This window comes from Sparus aurata, chromosome 14, assembly GCF_900880675.1.
Source record: "Sparus aurata chromosome 14, fSpaAur1.1, whole genome shotgun sequence".
Lineage (NCBI taxonomy): Eukaryota > Metazoa > Chordata > Actinopteri > Spariformes > Sparidae > Sparus > Sparus aurata.
The window spans coordinates 11093837-11109689 of NC_044200.1; the positions used below are offsets into that span (position 1 = coordinate 11093837).

General features: G+C 42.3%; 1 protein-coding gene across 12 annotated transcripts in view; it reads right to left on the reverse strand.

The window, feature by feature from the left end:
- cald1a (caldesmon 1a) overlaps positions 1 to 15853 on the reverse strand; it is a 63542-nt gene that overhangs the window by 31627 nt on the left and 16062 nt on the right. For 11 of the 12 annotated variants that reach the window (XR_003986686.1, XR_003986687.1, XM_030439709.1 and 8 more), the window contains exon 2: positions 528 to 613. Coding sequence is in view for 10 of the 12 variants with exons in the window: in XM_030439709.1 (XP_030295569.1) it covers positions 528 to 604 (77 nt within the window). In the remaining 2 variants the exon portion in view is untranslated. Of the gene's footprint in view, positions 1 to 527; positions 614 to 2214; positions 2385 to 15853 lie in introns of those variants that run through there. The other variant, XM_030439708.1, reaches the window with a different exon arrangement.

Below are 15853 nucleotides of genomic sequence, written 5' to 3' on the forward strand. Positions count from 1 at the left end.
GGCGTGTTACCGCTCAATCAATTTGCCGAAATGAACTTTAGTTTAATCAATTTCATCCACTGAATCAAAGAGAGTTCACGAGGCCACAGAATCTGGGAGAGAAAATTGGAAAGAGGGAGGGAGGGCATGATTGAACATTCCCACTTAAAGGTCATCACATTGCTTATCAGACTTCTTATCAACCTTCTTTTTCTCCTGGCCCGAGCCAGGGGAAACCAATATTTGCTGAACGATGTTTTTAAAGACCCAGGGGAGGGTCTGAGCTATTAAAGCCGGCTCCCTCCTGTTCCAACTTGGCATGAACATCAGACAACCAGCGCTTCATTACACAACACAGGCCGCTCCCTCAGCTTCACACAACCTAAGTAGTAAGATCTTAGGTGACAGCAACGTAGCCTGCAATGTGGCAGCGAGTACAAATGGAGCCATTGTGGACGTTTGACTTTTAAAACACTTTCTTTGCAGGAGAATGAGTTAGAAAAACCTGGAGCACTAATCTGAATGGAAGACAACCAAATGGGTCGTACCGTTCGGCCTCCAGGCGCATCTCCTCCCGCTTCTGCCTCCTCAGTTCCCGGCGCCGCTCAAAGTCCATTTCCTCCATGATTGTGCCCTGATGGATGACATCATTGAACCAGACATGTTAATTCAGTCAATACCAGGAAGGAAGATAGGAAAGAAAGACAGAAAGGCATTCATTTAAGTGTCCCGAGAGGGCAGAGCTGGTTCCACAGTCAAACAAGGTTTAGGTTTCTGATATGTGGTTATCCAAATACTGCTCAAATCCTTCAGACTTTCATCAAATGAAAACCTGCTTTTGATGACTTCACCTTCACACACAGAGGATTCACAGGAGGAATGATTTTCAATTTAATCACTTGTCCACAGTGCTGTGAGTGTGGGGGAGAAAATGGTAACACGCAGATAGCAAAAGGTTGAAGAATAGCATCAATTGCAGGTTTTTACCAACAGTCTACATTCGTCATCTAATCGATATCAGCCTCTCTGTGTCTATAAACAGAACATGCAAGAGAACTTTTAATTTAAAGGTGCAATATTTAATTATTTAAATTAAATACATTAAACAAAAAACTAAAATCATCAACAGAATGTCAGGGAATGGTTCGGGATTCCAATCTGGACCGCTAAATGCACGGCTAACTGAGCTAAGTAGCTAATGGCAGCTCTAGTTAGCAGCAGTTAGCGATTACTCTGTTATATGCTGCCATATATTTGTTTTGAGCATGAATTTGACAGGTGACTCACTCTAACATATTGAACCCTTGATGCCAAACATGGGCAGCTTGTATTATGAAGCAGCCACAGGAAGCACAAGGCATCTCTCACTGTGGATAATGCTAAAAGCTATCGCTTATTAAAAAATACATCCACCAAAGAAGATGGTCATTTTGAGCATGTTATCATCAGCATTTCTAAAGTTTACAAAGAACGAGAAGAGTTGAGTTGCTGCTCAGTGGGTCATTGTCATATTCTAAGTCACAGTTACCACTTGTAACAGTTGTAACCAAATCAACCAGGACTTGTAAAAAAGTCGATCTTTGAGTCTCAATCGCAACTCTTCAATACTGATGCTTTTGAATCGACCCAACCTACAATCCTAAAGCATCAGTATTTGACGAGCTGGGAATGAGTCAAAAATCAACTCCTTTACAAATGGGAGGTTTAAGGACTAATCAAGTACAATCAAGCCATCTACACACAGCGCTGACCAGAAGCGTGAAGCCCAATCTCCGTGTATACAAGTCTCAGCCTTAGCTGCTAGATCTATGACCACAGAATTGTTGTGTGTGGAAAACAGGAATGTGGCAGAAACATGAAAGAAAGAAGAAGAGCAGATGCAGAAAGAGGGAGGAAGGAGAAGCCAACACAGGATGTTAACTCAATCAGTTAAGAGCAACGCTCACTAAAAATACCCCGCTAGGGAACGTGACTGGCTGTGCAGTGAGGACAGAGACCACCCAGGAGCTGCTGAGCCTCCCATCGTACATCCCGCTAAACCGCCGGCAACATGTACTGTACATGGGAGCAGAGTGAGCAGGCGTTGGTTGAGTGCTTGAGGGAAAATGACAAAGGTGCATGACAGCTCCTGGGGTAGGAAGATATTCAAATACTTAGAAAGCAAAGCAGACTGTGGCAGGAAATAAGATGCTTTAAAGTGCAGCAGGACAGAGGAAGAAACTACGACTGTCATACCTTGAATAAGCCTTCCTTCAAACGTGTTTCCCTTCAGACCATACCAGCTTCTCACAAAGCCTTCTCCAAAGCCGAGGCACAATACAACCACGTCTGTTAATAGACTCCCACAGTCCGGCCTCAGCTGACAGAAAAAAGGCAAATGCCTGTTTGCTTCCCCTCCCTGCTAGTCGTCCCTCCCTCCATTCCTCAGTGACCTCCTTCCTTCTTTTCCCCTCAGTCTTACACCCCCTCCCCCTCCTCCTCCCCCACCCTCCCTATCTCTACTGCTGGCTTTTCCTGTGCTGTTTACCTACATGTCAGAGCTTCTAGGACATGACTCTGCACTTAAGGCCGGCTTCCTGCGCGCTGTAAGGCATGTTTTAATGCCTGGGGTCAGAGAGGGCCTTGTTGAACACGGACATCTGTGTGTGACTATGCATGCACACAAGCATGTAGGTGCTACATTTATGTGCATTCGTTCGCGCTCATAAGCATACTAATGAGCACACGCAGATGTTCGCACGGACAGGAAACACAAAAGGAACCACGACTCCGATACTCCTAACCCCCCTCCCCACCCCCGACTGCATCTTCTCACCCGTTCTCCCCCCCCCTCTGAGCCTGTACAGTAAACACAGCCGCGTCTCTCCTCACCGTAGAGACTTGGAGGAGGGAGAGATAATTTAAATACCGCAAAAATTCACTCTCTATGTTAAGACGCGCACTCCAGTGTCATTTATGAAACGTGGGGTGGAGCGGGGGAGGCACTTGGATGTAGGGCTATTCATACAACCGTAATTAAGACAAAATGAGAGCAATAACTAAAACCGACAAGGCCTCCAAACATCACCAGTCTAATCACATACTTCCTAGAACCAGCAACGCCAAGGGAGACAAAGTTATTAGTAACGCAAGCACGGCAAGCATTTAAATTTGGAGCCATTGTTGCAAATAATGCATGATTTATGCTGCCGAGGAGACTGTGTTTCATCGGGTGTTCGCTTTTGTATAAAAATGAGTCATAGATCGTTTAAAAATGTGTCGTTAGAATAAAAGGTTTGTCAACAAAACGATCAGCGGGTGGATCACGTATATGCGCGTCTATGTGAATAACAAACCTGGGATAATGGGGAGTTTTTCCAAGCTGATAAATATTGTAGGAATAGAGCTGTTCGGTGAATGCAGCGCAGTCACATTGTCTTGTCTCCACATGGGAGAACAGCAGGACAGAGGAGGAAGCCTGTGGCTCGCAGACAAGGCCCTCGGTACGACGTCGAAATGCAACTGTTGTGTATATCACTGCAGGGACCACCCACACTTTTGCAAAAGCTAACAGAGGCAGAGCGAGATGGATGACGGCATTCCTTAAAGTTGTGCAACCTGGAGTCACAAGTTTGTGACATTTGCAGACTTTTTACAAGTTCGACCCGTCTTCGCCTGTCCACCGTAAAACCCTTTCTTCCTCCCCTTCGCTGCATCCGTCCATTTATTCCACCATTTATCCATCCATCCAGCCATCCGTCCCGCCCTCCCTTCTTACTCCGTCTCTCTTTTCTCTCTCCTGCCTCTCTCCCCCCTTTCTCTTCCCCCTGTCTGCACCAACCTTCCACAATGGCTATAATGACACATTTACCAGTCAAATTACTACCTGTCGAGACTGCCAGACCCTGGCACAGAACCCAGTGTCTAAGTGCCAGCCTTTTAAGAAGGCCTAAAAGCCAAGTTGATATTATCCTGACAGCCACTGGGATTACACCACCTTATAATGCCTCTATCTTCTCACGAAGCCTTGAGTTAAAAGCACCAAAACAATGGGCCCCTATCGGCCGAATGAGGCACAAAGTAAATTTGAGCGGCAGTCTGGGAGTGAGGCTGAGGAATAAGTATGGGCCAGCAGCACATCTATTTTTGGATTTGCTGAAATGTTCCGAACGCTGGCTTAGCATTCTGTGAGACGAGAAGACTGCAGCTTTTCAGTCTGATTTGTTCCTGCGATACTCGGGGCGACCGTCCCCTCGCAACCCTTTAGACAAACACATTAATCTCCACATTATGGTTATGGAGCTATGCGAGGAATGCTCCTATTTAACCTCTGATTTTAGTAGAGGGGACTTGAAAGAGCCTCCCAATTACTCATTCACATGCCAGTCAAGAAAGAAAATAACTCTCCTCCTTTGGATCTTTAATGTGCGCAGCGACTGCTTTGGTTGTTGAATAAAGGGAATTAATGGGAAGATAAACAAGCAAAAACTAGCTTAGCGCGAGCTATGTGCTTGCCAGCTGTGAGGCTGGCAAATAAAAGAAACAATGGTGACTTGTTACAGTTGGTTACGAGGCTCAGTCGCACACATACATCCACAGCTTCATTTCTTTTAAATGACCTTTACGGCCGTAAAAAAAAAATCCAGTTCTTAATTGTGACATACTTGAATCAAACACGTTGGAACATGGCGTACTTTTCCAACAAACATGAAAATCTCACATTAATCCCTCACTGTCTAGCAACGTGGTAAGACAAGTAAGTAAATGATTGTCAACTGCTGACATGCTACCGTGCAAGCAGCTCTGTGAGGCCAGGAAGAGCAGTGCTTCAAGCTAACACTATCAGGATAACGTGTTTACAATGACAATGCTAACATGCTCATGTTAAGCACGTATAATGTTTATCATGGTCACTCTCTCATTTTAGTTTGTTAGCGTGCTAAAATGTGCTAATGCAATGAGCCCTAAACCTGCAAATTAATTAGCAATTTTGCACTTCTGCTTCCCTCGTCTCGATCGGGAAAAAGAAAAAAGTTCCATGGTTAACAAGCGCTGGAGGGATTTTCACATTTTTTCATAAAATATGCCAGTATCAAAAACGTGTGCTGGCCAAAGAGCAAATTTTCTGCAATAATCCAAAATCCATTTAAAAAATCCCATAGGCTTTTTGTGGAGGTAACCAGGGTGATGCCAACTTCTAGGTTAGCCCTGTTACGGGTTATTTGGTCACAATAACAGTATTGGAAATTTAATTTCTTAACCATATACCCTTTCAATTTTCATTTAAATAAAAATGTAGCATATAAAAAATTGGGCCTTCTACCAGTGCCAACACAAACCAGTCTGAAGTTACTGTATCTGTACATATAGCCCCCCTATATATGGAATTGTGCATTTTAAACTTGTCCAAGTTTACAGAGTAGGGACATAAAAGCAAACACAGCCACGCTACATGTGCTGCTGCTCTCCTCATGGCCTCCAGAGGACCACACTGTTCTCCGCAGACAGGAGAGGAGTTATATGTCTAGCAGCTATAGAGTCACAGCTGCGCAGGTGTCCAGGTGAAGAGAAGTATTCCAATAATGTGGAATGTGAAGGCTAATCTGGCACAAAGCCTGGCCTTTTCTAGTCTTTGCATCAATGGAGGAAAATATTTGGTCCACCTGCTACAGCGGTATGCTGGAGAAGTGAAGAACAGCCTCGCCAAATCGCATTGAGGTGTTCATGGTGCTCATGCTCTGACTGTTGTAAGATCATTACATAAAAATAGATACTGTCAAATCATATTGAGGCAATAATGAATAGTTACGATATGTTTTAGGACATGGTCTCTTTCCTGTGAAAACAGAGTTTTCATAAGCGTGAGGATTCTAGTATTTTGACACAAGCTGTCTCCGCCTATCAATACCTAGTCAACAAGGGCTTCTAGTCAAAAGTTGAAGAGGATGAAAATACAGTCGTCTCCACATTCTGACAAATTTGAGGCTTTTATTGTGACAGCAGAATTGCCTGTCTTTAAATACTGTCATGGGTCTGCCAGACTGGCCTGCCATGTGTGAATCACCTCTCTTTCACAACAGAGATGACTGCCACACGACCTCTCTGTCTGGCTCTGCTAATAGTCATCTTAGCTTAAATGGCAGACTGCAGAGTTTTCTTGAAATTCAAGTCATTTTTAGTGTTTCTTTCACTGTTCTGAGTGTATCCTTGAGACCTAATAGAGTGGTGCAAGGGATGGCTTATTAGTTAGCATCGCTTTGGTTCCGTCAACAAAAAGCCTTTGGGATTTTTTAATTGGATTTTGGAACATCTCTGGATATAAGATCTGTGGCGAACACGAGATTATGACACATACACATTTTGTTTAGCAAGATAATCCTCACAGATGAACACCACTTTTGTGATTTTCCAAGCATAAAATAAATCGCTAGAAGCAAAAAGCTAATATTAGGCTACAAACAGACTACATTGCTGTCGCATCGCTTAAACGTCACAACCACTAAGCGGCTCACTACAAAATTATTATACAAGTTTTCTATAAATTGATCAGTCTAGTAGTTGTAAGATTAGAGTTAGAATAGTTTGCAACTACGGTCCATTTGTAACGAGGGAAAAGTAAGTAAATGAGTATCTGTGTTCGGCATGATGCTTTTAATGTCAGCGACAACTTTTGTAGTCTAAATTAGTCTACACTATAATCTAATTCTGGGACAATAAATTATGTTTTTTATGTTGTAAAACTAAGTTCAGAAAACCCCTTGACCTTGAGACGAGGGATCCATAAATGGTAAAATGCTAACTAACACAGCACTCTATAAAAACTTAAAATACACTTGCAAAGCCGATTTTTTTTTGCATCTTTGGCATCCTTCTTTGCTAGCTAGCAGTTTTCTTCTCACTAGATTTGCTTTTTTTCTTCACTGGATTGACTTTCAATAACAGAAATAACATGAAACTGTAGGCAGGAATGTCAGCTGTGTCGCCCATGTGCTCAGGCGGGTACATCATGACTGTATTAAATAACACCGGATAAAAGACCTGAAAGGTCAGCAAATTAGCCCTGGCGGCTAACCAAGGATGACATAACGCTTAGAATTATTAACATGTTAAATTTGTGCTCTTTGTAATACAGTTTTTTTAAAAAACAATCACATTTTACATCCTTTTAATACGAAGTCAATGGGTGTCTAATGGCCAGGGTGGAGAGAGATGCTAATGCTAACTGTGCATTGGCAAAATTCACTGCAGTGACATCAACAAAACGTTGCTTTATAACGCCACTAGTGGTGGTCAAAACCTCTAATGTTGGGGACTTATTGTTTCACAGAAGAACAGCCATGCTGCACATTGTTCCTCCCACTGATTGGTGCAGTACAGTATCGTACTTAATCACATCATTAAAGACTCCATGCTGAGAACGATTTTTCAAGTGCATGTACGTACGCAGGAGCTAATTGATCATGTGGGAATACAACCACTAACGCTGACACGCTCCTCCACTGCCACGAACAGCTATAGGAACTTTCAACTGTAAATCATACACTTGTGGCAGGATTGGATGTCAACTTGCGCAGGCCGAGTGAGATGAGAAAACGAGAGAGACAGAGGTCTATTGGTTCAGTCTGGGCTTCGATATATTTTGCGAGTGTTCTGGCATGGCAAGAACGATCATTTTATGATGATTTTATCACGCAGATAAAGCTCCCGCAGTAAAACAGCGAAATAAAGAGAGAGAGATAGTGCATCCCTGTAGGTAGTGCACACTAACAGCTGTTTAGGCTGAGACTCTGGGGACAGTTTGAGTTGGGTAAACCCGACGTTTTCTGCAGGGGTAAGGAGTCTCCTGAGACAAGTGTGACGGGGCAGTTAAAATATGTGCAGCCTGTGTGTGAGGGTGCGCGCAATCACGATAAACAGCATTTAACAAACAAGACTTACATTTGTAAATGTGTTCTGCGTGCGTCTTTATGTAAACGCGTGCGGGGAAAGTGTCTGCAGATGTGCGGCGGTCGAAGTACATGAATGATCGCTCGCTCTTCCGCGTGCACTGTAAGCGAGTGTGAGCGCGCGCTTTTACTACTGTAACGCTGGAAATACGCGAGGCCACTGCGAGTAGGGTACGTGTGTGTTTATGGTTCAGTAAAATGTGTGTACATGTGTGATATCCATCACCACCTACAGTGCTGTGTTTGGAAAGCTGGCCCTGTGGTTGTGGTTTTTCCTGTGTTATGGCTCTCCGCTCACACGTCCAGGCATCGGCAGCATTAACACGTTTACAGTCCCAGGATGCAGAGCGGCTGCGGATGAGCATTCATAAATTCACTGGAGGTTTTTTGGCACGCCGATGCCAAGAATTTCTCTCTTTCTTTCCATCTCCGCTTGTCCCTGTCTCGGCTTCATCTGTCATCTAGAATCTCTTTTCTCTGGCTGACGGATACCGATACACTGGTGGACTGGTATTATTGGCCGATACTGAATATGGTTGTGCAACAGGGGATGTCGCAAATTACTGTTTGAATTGGGAAACAATTAAATATTCAGTCAGTAATGATGTTTTTGATATTTCCCAGTGTGTAAGCACAACATGCTGCGCCCTGTAATCCAGCAAGGGGTGAGTCCATCTGACCTCAGGCAGTAAACTAGGCTATTGTTGCTCAATTCGCTAACGCAATAAAGCAAGACTGAACAGATAATAATGACGCCATTCAATCGAGAAGTAATGTGAGGGAGCATTTTGGATTCAACACCACGGATGATTCAAAATTTAACAAAGACAGGGCTGTTTCCTGACATGGCAAAACGCAGCTGCTTCACAGTAACGTTAGCTTTTCATGGTAGCGTGTTACGTTAGCTCATCATTCGCAAGGCAGTGAAGGAACTGTGAATAAACTGAAGCACAATTCCAAAGTGTAGTTCAGGTTCCAGCTTCTCAAATTCACTAGCGCTAATTACTTAGATGTTAGATGTAGACCTGTGATGTAAACGTTAGCTGTAGTACGTAAGTGACAAAATTCGCAGTACAAAAAAAGCTAAAGATTTGTTTGCTGTAATTTAAGTGTTTATTTAAAGGTGTTACTAACAAGATTCAACAAATTGGTAACGCTAGCTAACGCTGCTAATGTTAGCCAGAAAACGTAAGCTAATGGTGTTAATGCTAGCTAGCAAACATTAATGTTACTAAAGCTAGCTAACGTAAATGTTGCTAACGCCATCTAGTTAACATTAGGACAGTACATTGTGTTTAAAAGTAGAACTCATGCCTCTTTTCTGCAACTAGCAAGAAAAATAAAACAGTGTAAACAAGACAAACATTTTTAAATGATTCATTATTAATCATAATAATCTTTTTAAGGAAAAGAGATTTTATAATGAACCTTTTTACAAACTCTCCAACATGAAAAGTTTTTCAATTTACCTTTAATGCTTATTTCAATCTGTTGATCAAGAGTTTTATCGGCTGAACTTTTTATTTTCTTATTACAAACTCCTTAAATGTTGTTTAAGGTTGTGGTAGATACTATTTCATTCAAATTTGCATTTTACCTTATTGTTTTTGTTTTTTTTAACATTAAAATCCCCACTCAGTGTATAAATAAAATGTTGGTTTGTGATGTGATTTTAATATATTATATACTTATATTGGTTTCAGCCTCAAAAATCCAGTATCGGTCGCCTGTACTGCCTTTGCAGTTTTTTTTTGTTTTTTTTTAACTCTCGCCCCCTTTTCTCACTATTTCTGCCCCTCTTGGCCCAAAATGCAGTAGCTTAGCCAACAGCTGCAGACTTTGTGTTCAGCTATAATATGAGGAGACTAAGGGCTGGTTGGCTATGAATTAAGGTTAGTACGTGGTATAATTTTATACGAATTACCCATGTCCAAGCCCCACGAGCTCCTTTCTCTATTTGTCTTTGTCTGCATCTGCGTGCCACAGTGTGAATTTCAACCACAATAGCTCCTGTTGTCAAAGCCGAGGTCTTCAGCTGCGACTATATATTCAAGGCAACACAAGAGGTGGCCAACTGCATCAGACCTCAGCTCAATCTCAATACCATCTGTTTTCCGCTCACACTCTATCTCATCCAAAACAAATTTTTGCAAGTGTGGCTTCGGCTCGAATGAGGAAAAATTTCACCGAGCATGAGCAGGCGGGTATTCATAGGCAAACCTGAGAAGCTAACACCGCAGTAGCAAGTGAAATGTGGCGAAATAACATGCTGATGGTTTTAAGGGGCTGGGGCAAGAAAATGGGCTTTGGATGCCTAAGATGCGTTGTCTTTAGTGACTTCAGATTCATAGTGATCAGGCACAATGTTCCCCCCAATCACCCCCGCAATCTCTTCTGTGCTGACTTTAGCTTTCAGATAGAAGATGAACCAGCAAGGGGAAAATTTCACATGGGTGTAAGGAAAACCCTGAAGGTTAAAGATGTGAAGTTTCCATTTGGTGAAGAAAAAGGAGACTCGTGCATTCCCAGACAATGGTTCACATTCCATAACACCTCTCTGTGCCCTGTGAATCATACACACCGAGACAGACTGACTGAGGTTATCTGTTCACACACACGGCCAAGAAAATCTCAATGGATACCTCAATACCTCAATACCTCTGGTGCTTTATATTTCACAGGGTGCGGGCAGGTTACATTAAGCGCTGCTGGAAATAACCATCCACTGAATCTATCACAGAACCAGTGACCTGAAACGACAAGTATTCATGAGTGAAGCCACAAAACGCAGTAAAAAATTGTTTCCTTCCAAGTCGATTTTTTGAGTTAACCATTCTGCTTCAGATCAGTCCCAACAGATGTTGTTCAAATGTTGCGAAACCGAGGTACACGACTTCGCTTTTGTCCAGCTGAGCCACGCCTACTTCAAACTAATAAGAGATGCCAAGACAAAAACACGAATAAAGAAATGTCTCATGCAGGAACCAATGAAAGTAACAATGTTGGTGAAAATGTATGTTAGCGTAGGACACACAGCACACTCTCATAGAAAGAAGCAAATTCAGAAAACAGATTTCAGGGTCTTTAAAGGATCTTTTAAATCTTTTGCTTTGTCTTTTATCTGGTTGATTACTTGGCTTTTTGCTTTGTCCTTTGGCCATCATTGTTTATGGAATACAACTCGCCAAGTTAAACGCAGAGACCTGCCAAGTGAGAAATTATTACCCAATTAAAATCCTCAGTTAAAAGTTGATTTAATTCCTTGGCACATAATGTAAATTATTTTAAACAGCAGTAAAAAGGTGCAAATGCATGTTTTATTTTTTTCATTTAGTAAATAAAAAAAATAAACTCAAATTGAGCCAATGTGCTGTCGTCTGCCCTCTGATATGACACATCGTTCCCTTGCGCAGATAACTGTTGGTCAGAACAGCATGCTGGCAGTAGGACATCCTGGTATTTTTTTAAGAAAACATAATGCATTTGCATTGTTTTCTGCCACACTAATTAGTGTGGTAACATGGGAATGCAGCTCACTTAAAAAGACATACTTCCAGGCTCAATTTTGACCCACTGTACTTGCCATACAGTAGTCCCCCATTCACTGTTCTCCCTGTGCATTGAGATTATCAGCAACATATTGGATGCGCTTTCAGTTTTACTTCCAAATACTCAGACTTTGTTGGAACGATCTTGTCATGTTCCCAAATGTTAGTGATTACTAATCACAGTCAATAAAAATGATGGCCGATACTTTGAAATGCAAGACCCTAAAAACTGAAAGTATCCTTGCGCAACTCAGCTATAACCCTCATGACACGGTCTTGCTGTCTCAGTCAGTACGTTGTGATACGCTCATGATTACAAATATAATTCGCTTCAATTATCTTTCAAACAGACAAATCCCCTTTGGAGAGGAAGCTGTAGTCTGATACTCTCTAAACTTGTGCATTGCGCTGATAAAAACAAATAACTCCCCTTGTGGCATTCTTGGATCCTGTGTTTTATTTTCCACTGTCAGCGATAAACGTTGAGAACACTGTCATCTGTCGTATATTTAGAGTGTGACTCACTGTTATTTTAAATTATTTTTGTCCTCCCCCGATCCCACACATCGATGGGAGTCTCATTCTGCTCATCACTGCATTGGATCTGAAGGTATTATAACCTTTTTCCCATCTGTGGAGAGACAGCTGAAAACACCTGCGCTTCAGCGGCCGGCGTTCTCCTCCAGGTTGAGGGTGTGTTTATGTGTCCTTAAACCTCATGCCTGAAGCTAAGTCACACTTGAATTGCAATAAAAACATTGCCCCAACATGTCGTATCCATCATCTGAATCTCGCAGCTTTTTGGAGAGCAGGTTTTAGCACACAGAGGCTCCGTTTTAGCTGCAGACTCGTCTTTTATTCTCAGTTTTTTGGGAAGAGATCGAACTGAATCCAGCTTCGGCAGGTTTCACATTCCCGCTTGAAGCCCTTCAAAGCTAACCACTGAATTGAGATGATAAATTCTTATTTGTCAGCTGCTGATCCAATTTACCAAATTAAATAACTGCCAGAGAGGACTTGATGTAGCAGTTGGCTGAAAAAGAAGGGGTTATAAAACTCTTACTCTTAAATGTTGTTTTTTTAAGAGGGGACATTTGCATTAGAAGCCGGATTCTTGTTGCCGGAATCATAAATAATACTGTAAAAAAAACAGAGGCAACTTCTTTGTGAAACGGCCAACACAATTCCCCTTCAGGCTTTGACTTTTTAAAAGGCTGGTGTCCCTTTTAAAAGTGCACTTTCAGATGCTGCACCCACAATCAGGCAGGAATTGGAGAAAAGGCATTCCAAAAAGTACAAATCCCACACAAAATAGGGATGTTTGTACGGCATCAAAAGGCTACTGCTCACTGGCGGTGCTCCATATGACCAAATATGGAAGGAAAAAATGCTGCCTTTTCCCGTAACCAAACTGGGAAAAAGAGAAAAAAAAAAAGGGGGGGGGGGGAGGGGGGGAGGCTTTCTTGCATGCTGTGTGCACAGTGAGATTAGAGCTCTCACACTCACTACACAGTGGCCACAGAGTTGGCTTGCTCTCAAAACAGCATGACTGATGGTGATGTTGGACCTGCCGTGACATCTCGGCAGAATGCACACGCAGGCGCGCACACCTGCGCGAGACTCAGGAGTCATGAAAGAGAGGCACACCGATCCTTTCACTGCGCTGACATTTCATTTTTAAAACACACACAAAAGCTTTCTTCACTTTCACATATGAGCTCTATGCCCCAGTCTCAGCAGTCGGAGCCCCCCTGGAAGGGAACATTCCTCTCGGTGAAAAAGCAGCCGTCTCGAGCGCCACAGTCCTACGCTCAAGTTAGAAACGGTTTGTTTATCTGCCCCCCCCCCGCTATATGGACTGGCTCCGACATTCTCCTGCCACTGCTGCACTGCAAAAAAATGTCTATGTGGTTATGTCATTTTAACAAGAAAACTTATCAAATTATCTGAGACATTCTTTGGAGCATTTGTGCACTGCAAGGAGGAAAACTGCCGGGAGATGAATAAAGTCATAACTCAGAACAGGAATAAAATAAGGGACTTTGTGTATATGTTTTAAAAAAAAACAAAAAACTGTCAATCGAAACAAATCAAAACCTTTGTATTCCATCTTTAAATCAATATTTACTTTGCTTATTCCCTTTTTTTAACAGTTAGATGAGAACATTGATATCATCCACATTCCTACAGTGCATTCAGAAGCAACAGCCAGCAGACGCTTAGCTTAGCTACTATAACAACTGAAAACTGCGGGCAAGAGCTAGCCTGGCTCTTTCTGTTTGCTTCATGTCTACAGAAAATATAATGTAAAGGAAATATGATACAATGGTACAAGCTGCAAATATAGGCCAATGCGCAAAACACAGACGGTGGCGTAAAACAGATGAAAAAAATCTTTAAAATATATTTTTACAGTCTTAAAGGAAGTGTTAGCCATTTTGATAAATACACTTATTTGCTTTGCCAAGAATTAGATGACAATCTTGATACCCCTCTCACATTTGCATGCTAAGCTAAATATGAATCTAAAGCCAGTAGCCTGTTAGCTTAGTTTAGCCTAAAGACTGCCCTGGTGGAAAAACCAGCATAGACCAGCACCAAAACACAACATATGCTGGTCTTGCTGGTGCTGCTCTATGCTGTTTCTTCCAGCAGGGTGCACTAAGCAGGGTGAAAGAGCTCGCCTGGAATTGCCTTGCTTAGTTTGTAGGCAACCAAGCTCAATAATTAGATTACCCAAGAGTCAAATGACAAAATTAATAGCCCACTCACATCTGTATGCTAAGCTAAATATCAATCTAAAGCCAATGGGCTGTTAGCTTAGCTCGAAGACTGGAAGCAGGGGGGAAGAGCTAACCTCACATGGCCAAACTTACTTTGTTTACCCCGTTTGTAGGCAACCAAGCTCAAGAATTAGATTAATCCAAGAATTAGATGACAAAATTGAAAACCCTCTCACATCTGTATGCTAAGCTAAATATGAATCCAAAGCCAGTGGACGCTGTTAGCTTGGCTTAGTTTAAAGACAAGGAGCTTGGCTGAAATTGCTTTGCTTGATTTGTTTGCTTAATTTGTGCAAAAGCAAATTTAAAAACACCAAGCTGCGGCTGTCAGAACTGTTTTCTCCCTGCTAAACTAGCATCTTAGATTAGCATAAACTTAACTGAAGCAGCATCTCCCTGAAGAGAAATAACCTTTTGATAGGTTGTCTCAACTGATGGTACAAGACGTCCACAAGCATCGTAACACTCTACTATTGATCGAGCTGAATTTAATACTCTACTGAAATATCGCCCTTTAGGACAATATGACTTTTTACTTTTTACATCTTTTGTGTTGCTGCCAGACAATGAACGGGGGGAACAAAGTGATAAATAAGCCTCTCTCTTTCCTCTGTTTGCACAGGATCTGGGTGGTTTTAGTTTTCAGCGCCACAGCAGCCCTCTTACGTAAGAGCCTCCATGAAAAAAACAATACATCAAATATTCTGGAGCAAATATCCAGAATGTCCAATAATCTCAATAAATATGCACCCCTGCACCTGACATGCGATATTAACAGTGTGTTGTGTAATTCCACGAGGACATTACAGTTCAGCCTTCATCTTTTGTTTTTGTCACTCAGGACCAAATGCGATGCCAGAACATGCATGCTATGAAGGGGCCAAGACTGCAAACCGCACTGTAATTGTATCAAAGAGCGCAGGGCTAATGAATAAACAAATCCAATATTTCCACATCATTGTCCTGTCATAACAAACCAGTTATGAGGGAGACACAAGGACAAAATCATTGAGTCTCTCAAGGAGCTCTGTGACAAATTTTAAGTAGATTAAATAGGATCATGAATAAATAATGACAGACAGATGCTGAATGAAACCACAAGGGCCGTGATGGTAATCTCAATGCACTGAAAAAAGCCATCTCAACAGGTCATTAGATGGCCATGGAAACCTCTCGCATCAATGGTATTTCATTTTTTTTGTCTCATTTCAAGCAACAGATGCACATGACCTGTCACGAATCCCCTCCTCATCCTTCTCTCGTGTCCATTTACAAAGGAAAAGCAGCCTCCTCTTGTCCCTCCCGGACAGCCCGTCTTAACACCTGCCTTCTGTCAGAGTAAATGAGGCCCGTGCAAGAGTCTGTGTCTCCTCAACAGGACATTAATCTGCTACTAGTGAGCTGACCAGGGAGACTCGTGGAACATGAGTGCTGATATATGGTGGGTTTTAGTCTAAGCACTGCTACTGCTGGCGCTGCAGCTAGAGAACGGTTTATCTGGCTGGTGATGGCGATAAGAAGAGGACGGAACAGGACAGAAACAAGCTGTGCTATGCTTTAAAACCTTACTACCTTTCAGACCTGTGAGGAAAAGTTACACCCAGAAACCTAAATGTAG